Source organism: Anolis sagrei, chromosome 3 (genome assembly GCF_037176765.1).
Source record: "Anolis sagrei isolate rAnoSag1 chromosome 3, rAnoSag1.mat, whole genome shotgun sequence".
In the NCBI taxonomy this organism is placed as follows: Eukaryota; Metazoa; Chordata; class Lepidosauria; order Squamata; family Dactyloidae; genus Anolis; species Anolis sagrei.
The window spans coordinates 142589363-142602892 of record NC_090023.1 but is presented as its reverse complement, the minus strand read 5'-3'; the positions used below and the strand labels follow the sequence as shown (position 1 = coordinate 142602892).

The 13530-nt window shown below is 36.7% G+C and overlaps 1 protein-coding gene across 1 annotated transcript in view; it reads left to right on the top strand.

Annotated features, from left to right (window-relative positions):
• Window positions 1-13530, top strand: part of NSD2 (nuclear receptor binding SET domain protein 2) — a 67258-nt gene that overhangs the window by 18533 nt on the left and 35195 nt on the right. Inside the window, exons 3-8 of the mRNA XM_067466932.1 lie at window positions 1930-2086; window positions 3358-3524; window positions 4373-4876; window positions 6666-6810; window positions 9341-9459; window positions 13408-13486. Coding sequence (XP_067323033.1) covers window positions 1930-2086; window positions 3358-3524; window positions 4373-4876; window positions 6666-6810; window positions 9341-9459; window positions 13408-13486 — 1171 coding nt within the window. The remainder of the gene's footprint in view (window positions 1-1929; window positions 2087-3357; window positions 3525-4372; window positions 4877-6665; window positions 6811-9340; window positions 9460-13407; window positions 13487-13530) is intronic.

Below are 13530 nucleotides of genomic sequence, written 5' to 3'. Positions count from 1 at the left end.
GTTTAGAGTAACCACGTATTCCCTGACTCTTTCCTTACCTATTTTAGGTTGCATTTCCCCTGTTGCCTTGCCCACTCTATATTGCCGGTCAAATACTGATTTCCTTTTGGGAGAAGACTGAGGCAAGGAGGGTGTTGAGCAGTTCTGCCTTTTCCCTATCTGCCTGTTAGCATTTCACCATCTTTTACATGAGGAGGCACTACTGATTCCTTGTTCTTACTTTTTCTCCTGACAACCAAAGAATCCCTTTCTGTTGTTTTTAATCTCTCCAAGAAGCCTTAGCTTATTTTCAGTTTTAGCCTTTCAAACCTTTTTCCTACATATGTTGGTTGTTCATTTGAATTTCTCTTTAGTGATTTCTCCCCTTGTCCATTTCTTGTACATGTCCCTTTTTAACCTTAGCTCAGTTGCAAGTTCTTTGGACATCCGTTCTGCTTTCTTTACACTTCTCTTATTTTCTTCTTGTTGGCACTGTTTTCGGTTGTCACTTCAGTATATCACTTTTAAGAAACTCCCATCCATCATTATCTCCTTTATCTTTTACCATTCCTATCCATGTGATCACATTCAGTCTTTCCCTAAATGTTCTGAAGTCAGCTCTCTCTAGAATGCCTGTCTGATTTCCCTTAATTCCCCCTTTCCTCAGTATCACAAACTCCAGGACAACCTGGTCACTCCCATCTAAGAATCCCACTACTTCCACTTCATTGACAAGGTCCTCGGAGTTTGTTTTCCAACAAATTTCAGAATAGTTTAAATCGTTTCTGCCTGTTTGATCATCTGTTCAAGGAAGGCTTCACCCATCTTCAGTCTGTCTTGGAGGTATGTAGTAAGCCCACAACTACATCATTTTCCATTCTCGTTCCCTTAATTCTTATCACCATGCTCTCAACCTGGTTGTCAGGATTGAAGTCCTGCACTTCTTCACAGGTATTAACAGGTTTAACGTATAATTCTTCCCCACCCCCTCTCCTTTAGGGTCTTATTTCTCTGAAATAAGTTACACCCCTCCATTACGGCATTCCATTTATTGGAATCATCCCCCAGGTTCAGTGATGCCTATTGCATCGCAACTGTTTCATTGTGCTAAGAGTTCCAGTTCATTTTGCTTATTTCCCATGATCTGTGCATTAGTGTAGAGACTAATTAGTGTAGAGATTTGGTAGGAAATACTAAAATGTTGAGAAAGGAAAATAACAAGAGACTTCTGCTCTTAGCAGTCATGGCAGCCTGCTTGGTAGACAATGACTTTCAGCCAAGAACTGTGATGTGTATTGTGCTTTTTCCCACTAGTGCACATGTTGACATTGGTGCATAAAATTGTTTGCAACATATATATGGAGTGTATAATCTGCTTCCATTTTTCTTAGGGTTTTTGTTAATGTGCTGCAGTAAAAGCACTGTTGGCACATTTAAGTTTTTACACAAATATGTATGGACAGCTGTGCTTCAGTCATGGTTTATGTGAAGCAGTCTAGGAAACTGAGCATCTTCAACTGTGAGAAGACAATGTTAAGAGGTCATATAACAACCATATATAAACTTGTGATCTGATGCTGCAGAGATTAGGACATATAGCTATGAATTCAAACTTCTGGAAAAGAGATTTCACTTAAGCATTAAGAAGAACCTATTTACACTTAGAGCTGTTGGACAGTAGAATATGCTGCCTTGGAGGGTGGTGGAATCTCCTACTCTGTATATTTTAAAATAGAGGCTGGATGGCCATCTGCCTGGAGTGTTTTGATTGTGTGTTCCTTCATTGCAGAATACGTTTGGGCTGGATGGACCTTGTGGTCTTCCAGCTCTATGATTGTATGATTAAAGGTTGAATACTTTAAAATCAGATTGATACGATAAAATCAGGTCATAATTACAACAGATTATAGTTTGAGCATTTTTGGATAAATATTTTCTTTTCTTTTAAAGACTGCTAGTGAAGATTTAGTTCCAGGAAATGATGACAACAGCGATCTACTGAGGTACCACATAGGAGACATTGTATGGTCCAAAGTATCTGGTTATCCGTGGTGGCCATGTATGATTTCAACTGATCCGCTTCTTCATAACTTCACTAAATTAAATGGTATGTCTTTTTAAAATATAGTTTGCTATATGTAATATTGCTGTATTACATCCAGAGATCAGCTAGGAAAAAATTAACATGGTTCCGTTGATTTGCATTGGACTGGAGGAGTTTACATTAAAACAATAACAGATGCAGCAACAGTGGGAGAACTGGAGCAAGGCAGAAGAGGCTAGAGAAGCACGTGTTTTCACTTCTCACTTAAATAGACCGAGGGCCCTTCCAGATAGGCCATTTATCCCAGGATCTGATTCCAGATTTTCTGTCTATCCCAGATTATCTGGCAGTGCAGACTCATATAATCCAGTTTAAAGCAGAAAACCTGGGATCAGATCCTGGGATAAAGGGCCTGTCTGGAAGGGCCCTGAGAAGGCACCATGGCGTTCAGCTATTTATTAAACAATGATAGAAGAGGATATTAATGTAACTTTACTGACCAATGATCAAAGAAAGGTTGTGGTTTTTTCTTATTTATGTTCTTGGGGACACATATAGGGATTTTTTATTTAGTTTCAGTTAAATTATATAAGATTCACTTTTACTATAAAAACCAAGACTAATAAATTTGATGAAAATCCAAATAGAAAAGCAAAAGTGCACTGGTATTACTGGAAGTCAACTGAAAAATAGCCAATTTCAAAGTTTTTCTTTAGTATTGCGGTATTGTTGCAAGTTCATAGGACAGTCTGATGGTGGCACCTTCCTCCATGAAGACTGTGATGAAAGTGAAACAACAGGTTTGTTGGATGAATAACATAGGAACAGTCTTGGGGATATCCTATATGACACACAAATTTGATTGAAATTGAAACTAGAATCGCCTGTGGTGGTGAGAATGGGTTCAATCCCTGGACCTGGACCGAGAAGGTCTCATTGGCAGTGGGTGAGGCAGCCAATAGTGACCTGACTTGAGCTACAGAAAAATACATGAAATGTTCCTATTGATTCTGCTGCTGAAAAGAACTGGGATTTTGGCAGCAACATACTGATGGGGAGAGTGGGTGGGGTTACTGCAAAAAACGTATCTCTAGAATTCCAGAGGGGTCTGAAGGTGTCCTGTGATTCAGAGGCCATGAAGAAGAACCAGTATGTAGAGACTTGATATGATGTGTTAGATGTTAACCAAAATGAAATCTTGCAAAGTTAAATCTGTGGTTTTGTTGAATATTATTTTATGCTATTTTTGAGCATTTAGTCTATTTTGGTTCATAAATGTTTCTGGAGTTAGATGGGAATTTATATACGTAAATGGGCATTCTACATTTTTTCAGGTCAAAAGAAAAGCTTTCGCCAATATCATGTACAGTTTTTTGGAGATTCTCCAGAACGAGCTTGGGTATTTGAGAAAAGTCTTGCATCATTCAAAGGAGAAGAACAGTTTGAACAATTATGCCAGGAAAGTGCAAAGCATTCCCTTACCAAAGCAGACAAAATAAAGGTAAAATTGGTGATATGTGGTTTGCTATCCAATCAAGTTTTCATAAAGAAGTTTTGAAATGATTTGGGGGATACTGAATACTGCATTGATAATGTCACATTTTTTTAAAAAAGCATTGTTTCATACCAAATGTCAAGACCTTTGCTAATAATATTTTCTTCTGTGTCAGTTTCCAGTGGTTCTTAACCTTTGATCCTCCAGTTGCATTGGCCTTCAGCTCTCACAATTCCTGACAGCTGGTTAGCTGGCGGGGACTTATGGAAGTTGAAGTCACCTGTAGGATCAAAGGTTGAGAAACACCACATTAGACCATCGTTTCTATCACATTTGTGGATGTTGGACAATTATAACCTTTGTGGGAGTACCTCAAAATTTTGTTTTGTGTTTTTTCTGTCTTCTGGCTTAGGTCCAGGCTATCTGATATGCATTATTTCTCCAAATGATCCTTCTGGGACACTGAGATCCCCAAGAGAGGTTCTTTTTCAGTCTTTTCCAATTTCACAGGCATATCTTATGGAACATAAGCCTTTTAAGATCTGGACCTCTTTTCCTTGGGTGGCCTGAATGGCCCCTTACTTATTGTATTTCTCTCAGTAGTCAAAGACCTTTTTGTTTGGACAATCCTTTAATATCTATCAATTTTTCTATAAAGAGGTTTTAAGAGAATGCTAGACTTATGACGACGAATTTGATTGTGCTTTAATTTGTAAACTGCCTTGAGTCCTGGTTTTAGAAAAAGGCAAGAGATAAATAGAAATGATGACAATTTGTACAATCCATGTAGATTTCTTTTATGGTTGATCTCAGCCAACTGTTTTATGTTTAATATATCTGGCATTTCCCTACAGATGTTAAAACCTGTTGCTGGAAAACTGCGCCCGCAGTGGGAAATGGGTGTTAAACAAGCAAAAGATGCGTTATCATTGACAATGGAAGAACGGAAAACCAAATATACTTTCATTTATATTAGGGGAAGACCTCTTCTTAATCCCCAAGTAGCAAAAGAAGCAGGTCTTGTTGTTAAATCTTTGGAAGAAATGGATAAAATTTACACAGATGAAGACATCTCTCAGTCTTTGAAATCAAGGAAAGGTTACGATACTCCTGCCAAGAGGAGGAGGAAAGCAAAATTGCTTGTAATGACTGAATCTGAAGAAGACTTCATGCATGCTAAGGATATCGGCATGTCTGATAAGAATAGTAATCCTGAAAAGAACCTTGAAGAGGGAGAAGGCAAAAGAGTCTCAGGGTCTCCTATCAGTAGAAAAAAAGCTGTTACATATATTCCACGAGGCAGAAAAGGAGACGCAGGTTCCCAATTCTTGGTTTTTTGTCAGAAACACCGAGATGAGGTTTGTACCTTCAGAACTTGCATTATGAGTTCAATTATTCCTTATGCACATCTGTTTTCATTATGTTAGCATTCCAAAGGTGCTTCAAGGACTGGAGTAGATGAAATTCTTTGTCCCTATAATGAATAACTAACTTAGCGCTTAACGCTGTGGTCCAAGGAGGAGGAGCTAGGTCCGTATGTCACTGCTTACCCTACACATCCTTGCTCCTTTTTCTCCATGCTGTAATTGTCTCTATTGTTTGGGCCGCTGCTTTCTAACTTGTGGATTCTAACCTTAAATGGGGTTCCTTTAACTCAGTGTTGAGGTCACAAAAAAAGTCACCTAGTGGCCGTTTTAGATATTTACACGAATCTGTTGTGCAGTGTTTACAGTGGACTCTGTACTTCATAAAAAGGAAACTCAGCCTGATTAGCAAGACTTGCAAATGTTGATTTGTTGTTGTGTTGGGTATGTGTGCAGCATTTGGTCCAGATCCATTGTCAGTGGAATTCACACTGCGCTCCAGATGTGGGTGTACTTCAGCTCTCATCATCCTGGGTCAATCCCTCACACACACACACACGTCTTTAAAGTAGGTGATGATGGGTATGTGTGCCAAGTTTGGTCCAGATTGTGGGTGAACTAATTAATCTGTGTATGGTTAAAGGTGACCACTGGTGAGCAACCAGTTTGCCCCTTGCCTCATAGCAAAAGGAATTCGAAAGAAAAAGAAAACATTTTAAATACATGATAGAACAATAGTAATTGCACCCATGTTTCTTGTAAATGCACAAGATAAAAGTATGAGTAACTACCAAGCCAAAACAAACAACAAAACAAAGTACAATATAAAGAAAACCAATAAAATCATTAGATCCTGGTTTCACAAGAAGTGTTTAAAGCAATATATTTTATTACATCAAAGTCGACTTTTTGCAAAGTTGTATGTGTCCTCCCATGTGTTGCTGTTGTTGTTTTAAAGGGACCAGCTAGTGAAAAATGAGAGGGGGACAGCAATTTCACTGGTTCCTTCTCCCATCCGATTTAGGCCATATAGGGCTTTTTTACAGAACAGAAAGTAACTTTGGTTCATTTCCATCTTTTCCACAAAAATGCTTTGTAGGGATTACAATTACACAACCTGAGAAACATCCTAAACCCAAATGTCTGTTTTACTGCAAAAGATTTTTAAAGCAGTGTGAATTAGAAAACTAGTTCTGTGTTATTCCCTACTCCTAGAAATCAATATCTTGTATGTGCATGAGTTTCCAAGACAATCTGTCTTTAAAGGAATTTCTAAATTCTCAATTTCTAAATTGCTCGCCTGTTGGGTTTAAATCAGAATTGGGGACAGTATAAGCCACATACCCTTTGTTTTGGCTCCCCAGCCACCCACAAATAACCCCCAATTCTTCAGTTTTTATTTGTGTGCCTGCTAACTTACATAAAATGTATAAAGTTTAAGAAAACTGCTCAGTCTCTTAGTATGTGTTTAAAAATTAGTAAATATACATAGAGACACTCTAACCCAGTGGTTCTCAACCTGGGGTCCCCATATGTTTTTGGCCTTCAACTCCCAGTAATCCTAACAGCTGGAAAACTGGCTGGGATTTCTGAGAGTTGTAGGCCAAAAACAACTGGGGACCCCAGGTTGAGAACCACTGCTCTAACCAGACATTTTGTTTTGTTAGTGCCATGAGATAAGTGAAGATGTCTTCAGGTCCTTTATGAGAAGTTTTAGAAAATAAAGGATTATTTTTAACTAAATATATGTTTTAATATTTGAACAAGTATTATGTTTGCTTAGGTGGTTGCTGAACACCCAGAAGCTTCAACTGATGAAATTGAAGAGCTGCTGGAATCACAGTGGAACATGCTTAGTGAAAAACAAAAAGCACGCTATAACACAAAATTTGCCATAATGACCTCTCCCAAATCTGAAGAAGATACTGGTAAACGTAAAACTGTGCTAGTATACTCTAACTAAGCTTAATATATGTAGTGATATTAACCAAGCACACAGTGAATCTTGTGGGGAGAGCAGTCTTTCTCCTGATATTGGTTTGTTGTGCTGTCTTTATAATAAAAGTTAATCGTATCTCCATTTCTTGGTCATTGTTCCACAAAATTTCTCTATGTAAATCTACTGTTTAGATATTGCTGGTTTCTCATTCCCTTTCTGCCTACAAGCAGCTGCCATTACTATCAACTGAAAATGATGAAAATATGAACATTAAATTCATCTTTTGAACCTAAATATTAAAGGTAGTCATAGTTCTTAAATGCTAATGTAACTTGTAATTCCATTTTCCTTTGTTTATAATAAGTGAGAGTGGTGACATACCTAAACTTCTGAAATGTGTTTCCAAATAATAGCTTACAATGACTACTTCTAATAAAATAGCAACAGAAACTGTATGAAATTGGCTATATTCCTCTCTTGATAAATACATTGTTTCCTTTCCTGATACACTTCGATGATAATTATCTGGAATAGAGAGTATTTTTTTTGCAGCAATAGTAGCAGTAATAGCAATTACAATAATCTATTAATTTAGTGTAAGAACTTTGTTGAATTACAGAAATTTGAGGTACCAGGTTGCTGCTTTGGACAATGAAGAGGAATGAGGTGTGTTTGCCAGGATTATCAGTTTTGGAAAAATGTATAAAAAGTGCAGTCAGTTTTGTTATCTTTGTGTGAAATAACTTATTGTGGGAAAGTTAACAGCTTTGTCTCAGTGTGTAAAATACTTGGATGTAAGTTTTATGAAAAGACAACACTACACAACATTCTATATCCCTCAAGGTTCATCACAGAAGAATGTGGGAGAGACCAAGCCTAAAGTTTTTCAAGCATCACCAAAAAGGAGCTCAAGATCCCGAAGTAATTGAAATCTGTACTCTGTGCTTTTGACTCATTATAAGTAATGCTTAAATTTGCCTTTTCTGTAACTGCTTACAAAACTTCCCCCTACCCCCTCCCCCTCAGATGCTGGTTTGTTTTGTTTTGAATTTCATTTTTTTAATGGATCCTTAATGAAATACTTCAGTTTTGTAGTGCTTGATTTCATTCAATACTATGGTAGTTTCCACAAAATAATTAAAATGAATATTGCCTTCATACCTTAAGAATAAAAGGTAATGGTTTCCCCTTGACATTAAGTCTAGTCATGACCGACTCTGGGGTGGTGGTGCTCTAAGCCATTTCTAAGCCAAAAAGCTAGCATTGTCCATAGCCACTTCCAAGGTCATGTGGCTGGCATAACTGCATGGAGCACCATTACCTTCCCGCCAAAGCAGTACCTATCGATCTACTAACATATGCATGTTTTCAAACTGCTAGGTTGGCAGAAGCTGGGGCTAACAGCGGGAGTTCACCGATTTAACCTGCTGCGCCCCTGGGGGCTCTAAACAAAACAATATGACTTTAATATTTGAGTATACTTTTATACCATCAGTGTATGCCAATATAAACTCAGTTATTGTGTAGAAAAGACCATATATAGAAACACTTGCTAGATTTTTTTTGTAGAATAACAAGATATATTAAAAATCCCAACTAGAGAATATCTATTGAATCATTGAAGTTTATGTAAGTATTGATTTCTTCCATTCATATTGATTCCATCAGTCTACTCTGGTTTTAATCAGCAATTGGATATAGTCTTGGAAACCTGAAATGTCAAGTCCCAAAGGAAGGAGTTGATACCTAAGTGACTTGAATACTACTCTCTAGTTTCATATTAAGCATTCAGCTAGTTTCGTAGATCAGGTTAAGGAAGGAAAAACAGCTAACAGAATTTTTACTAAAGTTTTTCTGTGTAGTTTCAAGTTGCTAAACATTGAAACCTTTTTGGAAATAGAATGTGTGTACAGTAAACTATAGAAAAACTGTTATTAAACTGCAATGTATAAATTAGCTGTTGATCTTCTTTTAAAGCCTGTAACATGGAATTTTTATTACGTTCAGTTGGCCTTTTTCCTCATATGTAAAAATATAAATGTTTAACACACTTCTCTTCATGGTCTTTGTTTTCCAAGGCTTTGATCGACATAAAATGTTTAAATTGGGGTTTCTTTGTATTTGTACAAAATAATCCACTTATATATGTCACTGTCCACCTCTTAAACCATTCAGAGAAATGATATGTCATAATAATGATTTCGAGAGGCAGAGGTAATTTAATAATTTCCCTACATAACAGCTTTCCATTTTACATTATCCTTAAAAGAAATTATTTAAAAGCTTGTAGATTCATTATTAAAATTACTGAACTATATGCTTTGATATGAACTTTGTCCATGACATGTTGATCTGTAAAACTTAATTCAAAAAGAGAGGATGTGAGCTCCAGGGCATTACAGATGCACAAAATCTATTAAAATTCATTAGAGTAGTTATGTTTCTAAATCAATTCACGAAAATTTATAAGCAAGCTTTAGATCTTTTTCATACAAGTTTCCCCCATCCCCTGCTCCAAGGTAACTTACATGGAAATAAAAGGAAGCCAATAAAGAGGACAAAGAAACACACAGAAGATTTTGAAGCTGAGGAGGCACCTAAGAAGAGGCTCAGAATGGAAAAAAGGAATTATCGGAAGGTAATTATGTTGTTGGCTTGTTTGGGTATATTGTAGCAAAATGACTTGGTTATTCCCTATCCACTGTAAAAAATAATTATGAATGGCTAGCAAGACTGCAAAAACTTTCAAAAACATTGGAAGTGTCAGATTCAAGTTAAATATTTTGTATATTGCCATACATCTGTGAGTATTGGGCTATGGGTGGAAGAACTGCTGTCTGGAAGCTGAGTGAGGGAAAATATATTTAGCAGATTCTATTTGGGGAACCTGATGTCATTCAGCTAGTAAAAGGTATCCTAAATGCCACATTTTTTTTCAGTAAGTGTACCACCCCCCCCCACCCCGGTGCTTAACTGATAGTAGCTCTCATTATGCTTTTTGTCATTCTATCTCTTAGGTATCAATCATATCTTTAAAAACAGGCTGTACAGTTTTGTGCAAGTATATTAATAAGTTGACTTGCCAAAGCAATGGTATATAGAATGTCTCCTTTTTGTTCTAATATTTTTGACAATCATATAAAAGATACACAATAAGCCAGTTTTGCTACTGTTACGAAAACTCAAATATTTATTCCAGCATATTGATGTTAAACCTCAATATATGAAAATATATTTCTTTGGCCTTTTTAATCTTCTTCTCTTCTACCTGTGTTGTTAAGATGAGGCAAGAACATTAATTTAATATTAGGGAATAGAGCCCAAATCCTTTATTTCATATTTAACATCATAAAGATGTAGTACAGACAACAGCTAAAAAGCAATTTATATGAAACAATTTGAGCTGTCTTTTGAAAACAAAAATACATTACTTTGATCTCTAATGGCATGGGCAATATGTAGGTTATTTTAAAAAGCAACGCTGAGTATTCGCCGTGTTTCCTTCCAAGTTGTCTTTATTGTATAATTTAGGTTTGAGAACTTTGTGTCGATGATAATGAAGTGCAGTTACTATCATATTGGTTTTATTGGCTGCGTTTGATGGGACTTGCAATTCAGGAACATCTGAAAAACTGAGAAATTCAATATCCTGATGTAATTCAGTATCAGAAAATGATATGCCCCAAGGTGTGTGAAATAAATGTGCCCCACTGATGTAGATGGTGTTACTTAATCCATGGGTGAACTAGTGAAGATAGGGCTGTCCCACCATGGGACTTGCTTAGAAGGCTTCTTCATGCTTCATGATTCCCTGCCTATATTATTTCTCAAACTTGTATTATTTACTCAGATACTTCTCATAGTTTAAATTTATGTGCATTCTTGGTTCTTATTGAAGTTCAAAATTTGAAGAATTCTTCTAAAATAATTTGAAAAAGGTTTGTTTGACTTCTTTTTTATTCAGGTAACTGTGGGGATCATCTCTAATACTGTGTTTGAGATTTCAGGGTTACTCAAGTGCAAACATTTTATACTTTGAATATATCATTCAGTATACTTAACACCAGCAATTCTGTTTCCTGTGTGAGAATGCAGAGTCCTTTATTTGAATCTGAGGGATGGTTTCCCATCAATAATGTTCCAAATCATAGGCCATGCAAGAAAAACTTCAGGGAATAATTATCCCACCTTCTTTTGGAGATAGAAAAGGCTGCAGGTTTTTCCCCACTCCTATTTTAGCAGCTGCAGGTGTCTTAAAGTAGGCTTTGTCGTTTTGCTCTAGCTTCAGAACTTTTCTAAATGCAAAGCATGTAGTTTTGGAAGACTCTGACCTTGGAGAGCATAATGATGATTGGAAGCCCCTTACAGTAGTCAGTAATTTGAGCAGCCGGAGGAGGATTTCTTCCATAATGTAGAGACTTTATGATTAATTAATATTCCATTTTTCTCCCAATTGTGATTTGCCATATAAAACAATGTTAGAATCTTGTTATTATTAGCAACACAATGCCAAGAAAATATCTTTTAAAATGGGTTATTATAGGTTTTTTGGGTTATATGGCCATGTTCTAGAAGCATTCTCTCCTGACATTTTGCCTGCATCTATGGCAGGCATCCTCAGGTTGTAAGGTCTGCTTCTAGAACATGGCCATATAACAAAACAAAAAAAGTACAACAACAATGGCAATGCAATTTTTCGACAATACATATTTTTAAATGTCCTGTACTTTGGAAACTTTATATATATCCACTGAATTTGTCCAACAGCACTGGAGTCATGAGGTCTTGGACTAGCAGGGCTTTCATTCAAGATTAGCCTGGAATCTACCAGTCTTCCTGTACTTCTCCCATTTAATCATAGTAGAATATTGAAATTTTACGGGGTCTAACTCTTAAAAGAATGCTGTAACATTCTTGGTCTTATTTTTGATGAGGATCAGGCAGCAGTGCTTTCTCTGGGATAATATCAGAGAAGCAGGAGCTCACCAAGGTTATGAAGAGGAAGACAATTGCTTATAATATGAATCTCCATAATATGTGACCAGGCAAATTCACATACAGTATATATTGCCATCTTCCTGGCAGTATAGTGTTATGGCCGGCATTACATGCTCTTGGTCCTTGTACAGTCTTCAATCATGCTTAACCTTACAGTGAATACAGCATATCTGTCCAAGATCCAGTTGAAAGATGGGGAACTGGAAAATCCCTCTGGCATAGTTCTCTTGAATTTACCTTCTTGTTGCAGAACTAGAGTTTTTTTTACAAAAATGTATTTACTTCTACATCAAGGCAGAAGATGCCTGCACCAGAGAAGTCATACAATCTCTTGTTCCAAACATTTGCCCCATAGAGTCCTGGGGCACATCTATAGTGATTACTTATTCTGGGCTGAAACCAGCATAGAAGGAAGCAGTTTCACTGTGTGGACAATTGCATTGCAAGTTCTGGAACCAGTCTGAGGACATAGCACACCTCAGAGACTCGCAGGATCCGTGGCTTGACAGCCACGGAGAATGCAATTTTTTATTTCGGCATCCCCAGCCTGGGCTGGAATGCGCATGTGGGGACCATGGAATTGATTTGCATTCTGCAGAGTTGCTTTTGTTGTGTAATGTGGTTTACACTAGATCATGCTGATGTGTGTTAAGGACCCTATTTTGGCGTATCCCCCAGCTTTGTTTATCCTGGTTTAAAGCTTTTAAAGTGCACTGCAGCATGTTTTCACAACTGCATTAAATGGTCAGTGTAAATGTCCTTCTCTCCTATTTTAACTACTTGTCACATTGCCAATAAAACTTGAGAGTACCGAAAGTTGTTTTGTTGTGAGGTAGCCTCAATCTAATTACTGGTCTCCATTAAATCTGCAGTACATGTCAAATTGATTTAGTGAATATGAATAGCTTCAGAGACTTAAGTGTTGCATATATGGATTATGACTGGAGTTTAAGAAAGTTAGTAAACCATGAGCATCGAAACTTCTGTAGTCACATTTGTCCTTTCTGATTGAGGCGCATTCTTTTGCTGCAAGTTTTGTTTTTGTTTGCAAGTAAAACAGTAGTTTGGTCTTCAAAATGATAACTAAAGAGCATCTTTTACAAAAGTGAATTGTAAAACTTCTAATAGTCACTTTATTGAAATAAACACTCAGGTTTCCTAGTATTCTTCTTAGTAAAAGCTGAATAGAAACCATCTAGTCTTACAGTCTTTTGCGAACTATATTGTAATAGTTTGTTCTTAAAGTGCATTTGAAATCAGAGCAACATTACTATATCGTTACTGGTAACACTATTCCGTAAATGGTTTTAAAACCAGATTATTGTTTCTTATATTTGCATCTTGTCTTCACTGACAAAACCCATATAAATGATGTGGACCTCTCAGTTATAGCATTGTATTCCCCTTTCTGTCTCCTATATCTGATATAGATCTGTGTTTTTTTAGACCACAGTAGAAACAAAGGTATTTATCTAGTAACAAAAGCCCTAACACAATTGCCACGTTTATCCAAATTTGGTGGGTTTTTATTTCATTTCATTCCATTCCATTTCATTTTTCTTTTCCCCCCTTTTTGTTTTTGAAACAGAGGGAGAAAAGCAATGACAAAACAGAAAAAACATACTCTTCTAAGATCACAGAAACATCTTCACAAAAGAACCAGTCAGGTAATGCTTCCCTCCCCACTTGTGTTAGAATTCATTTTGATTCC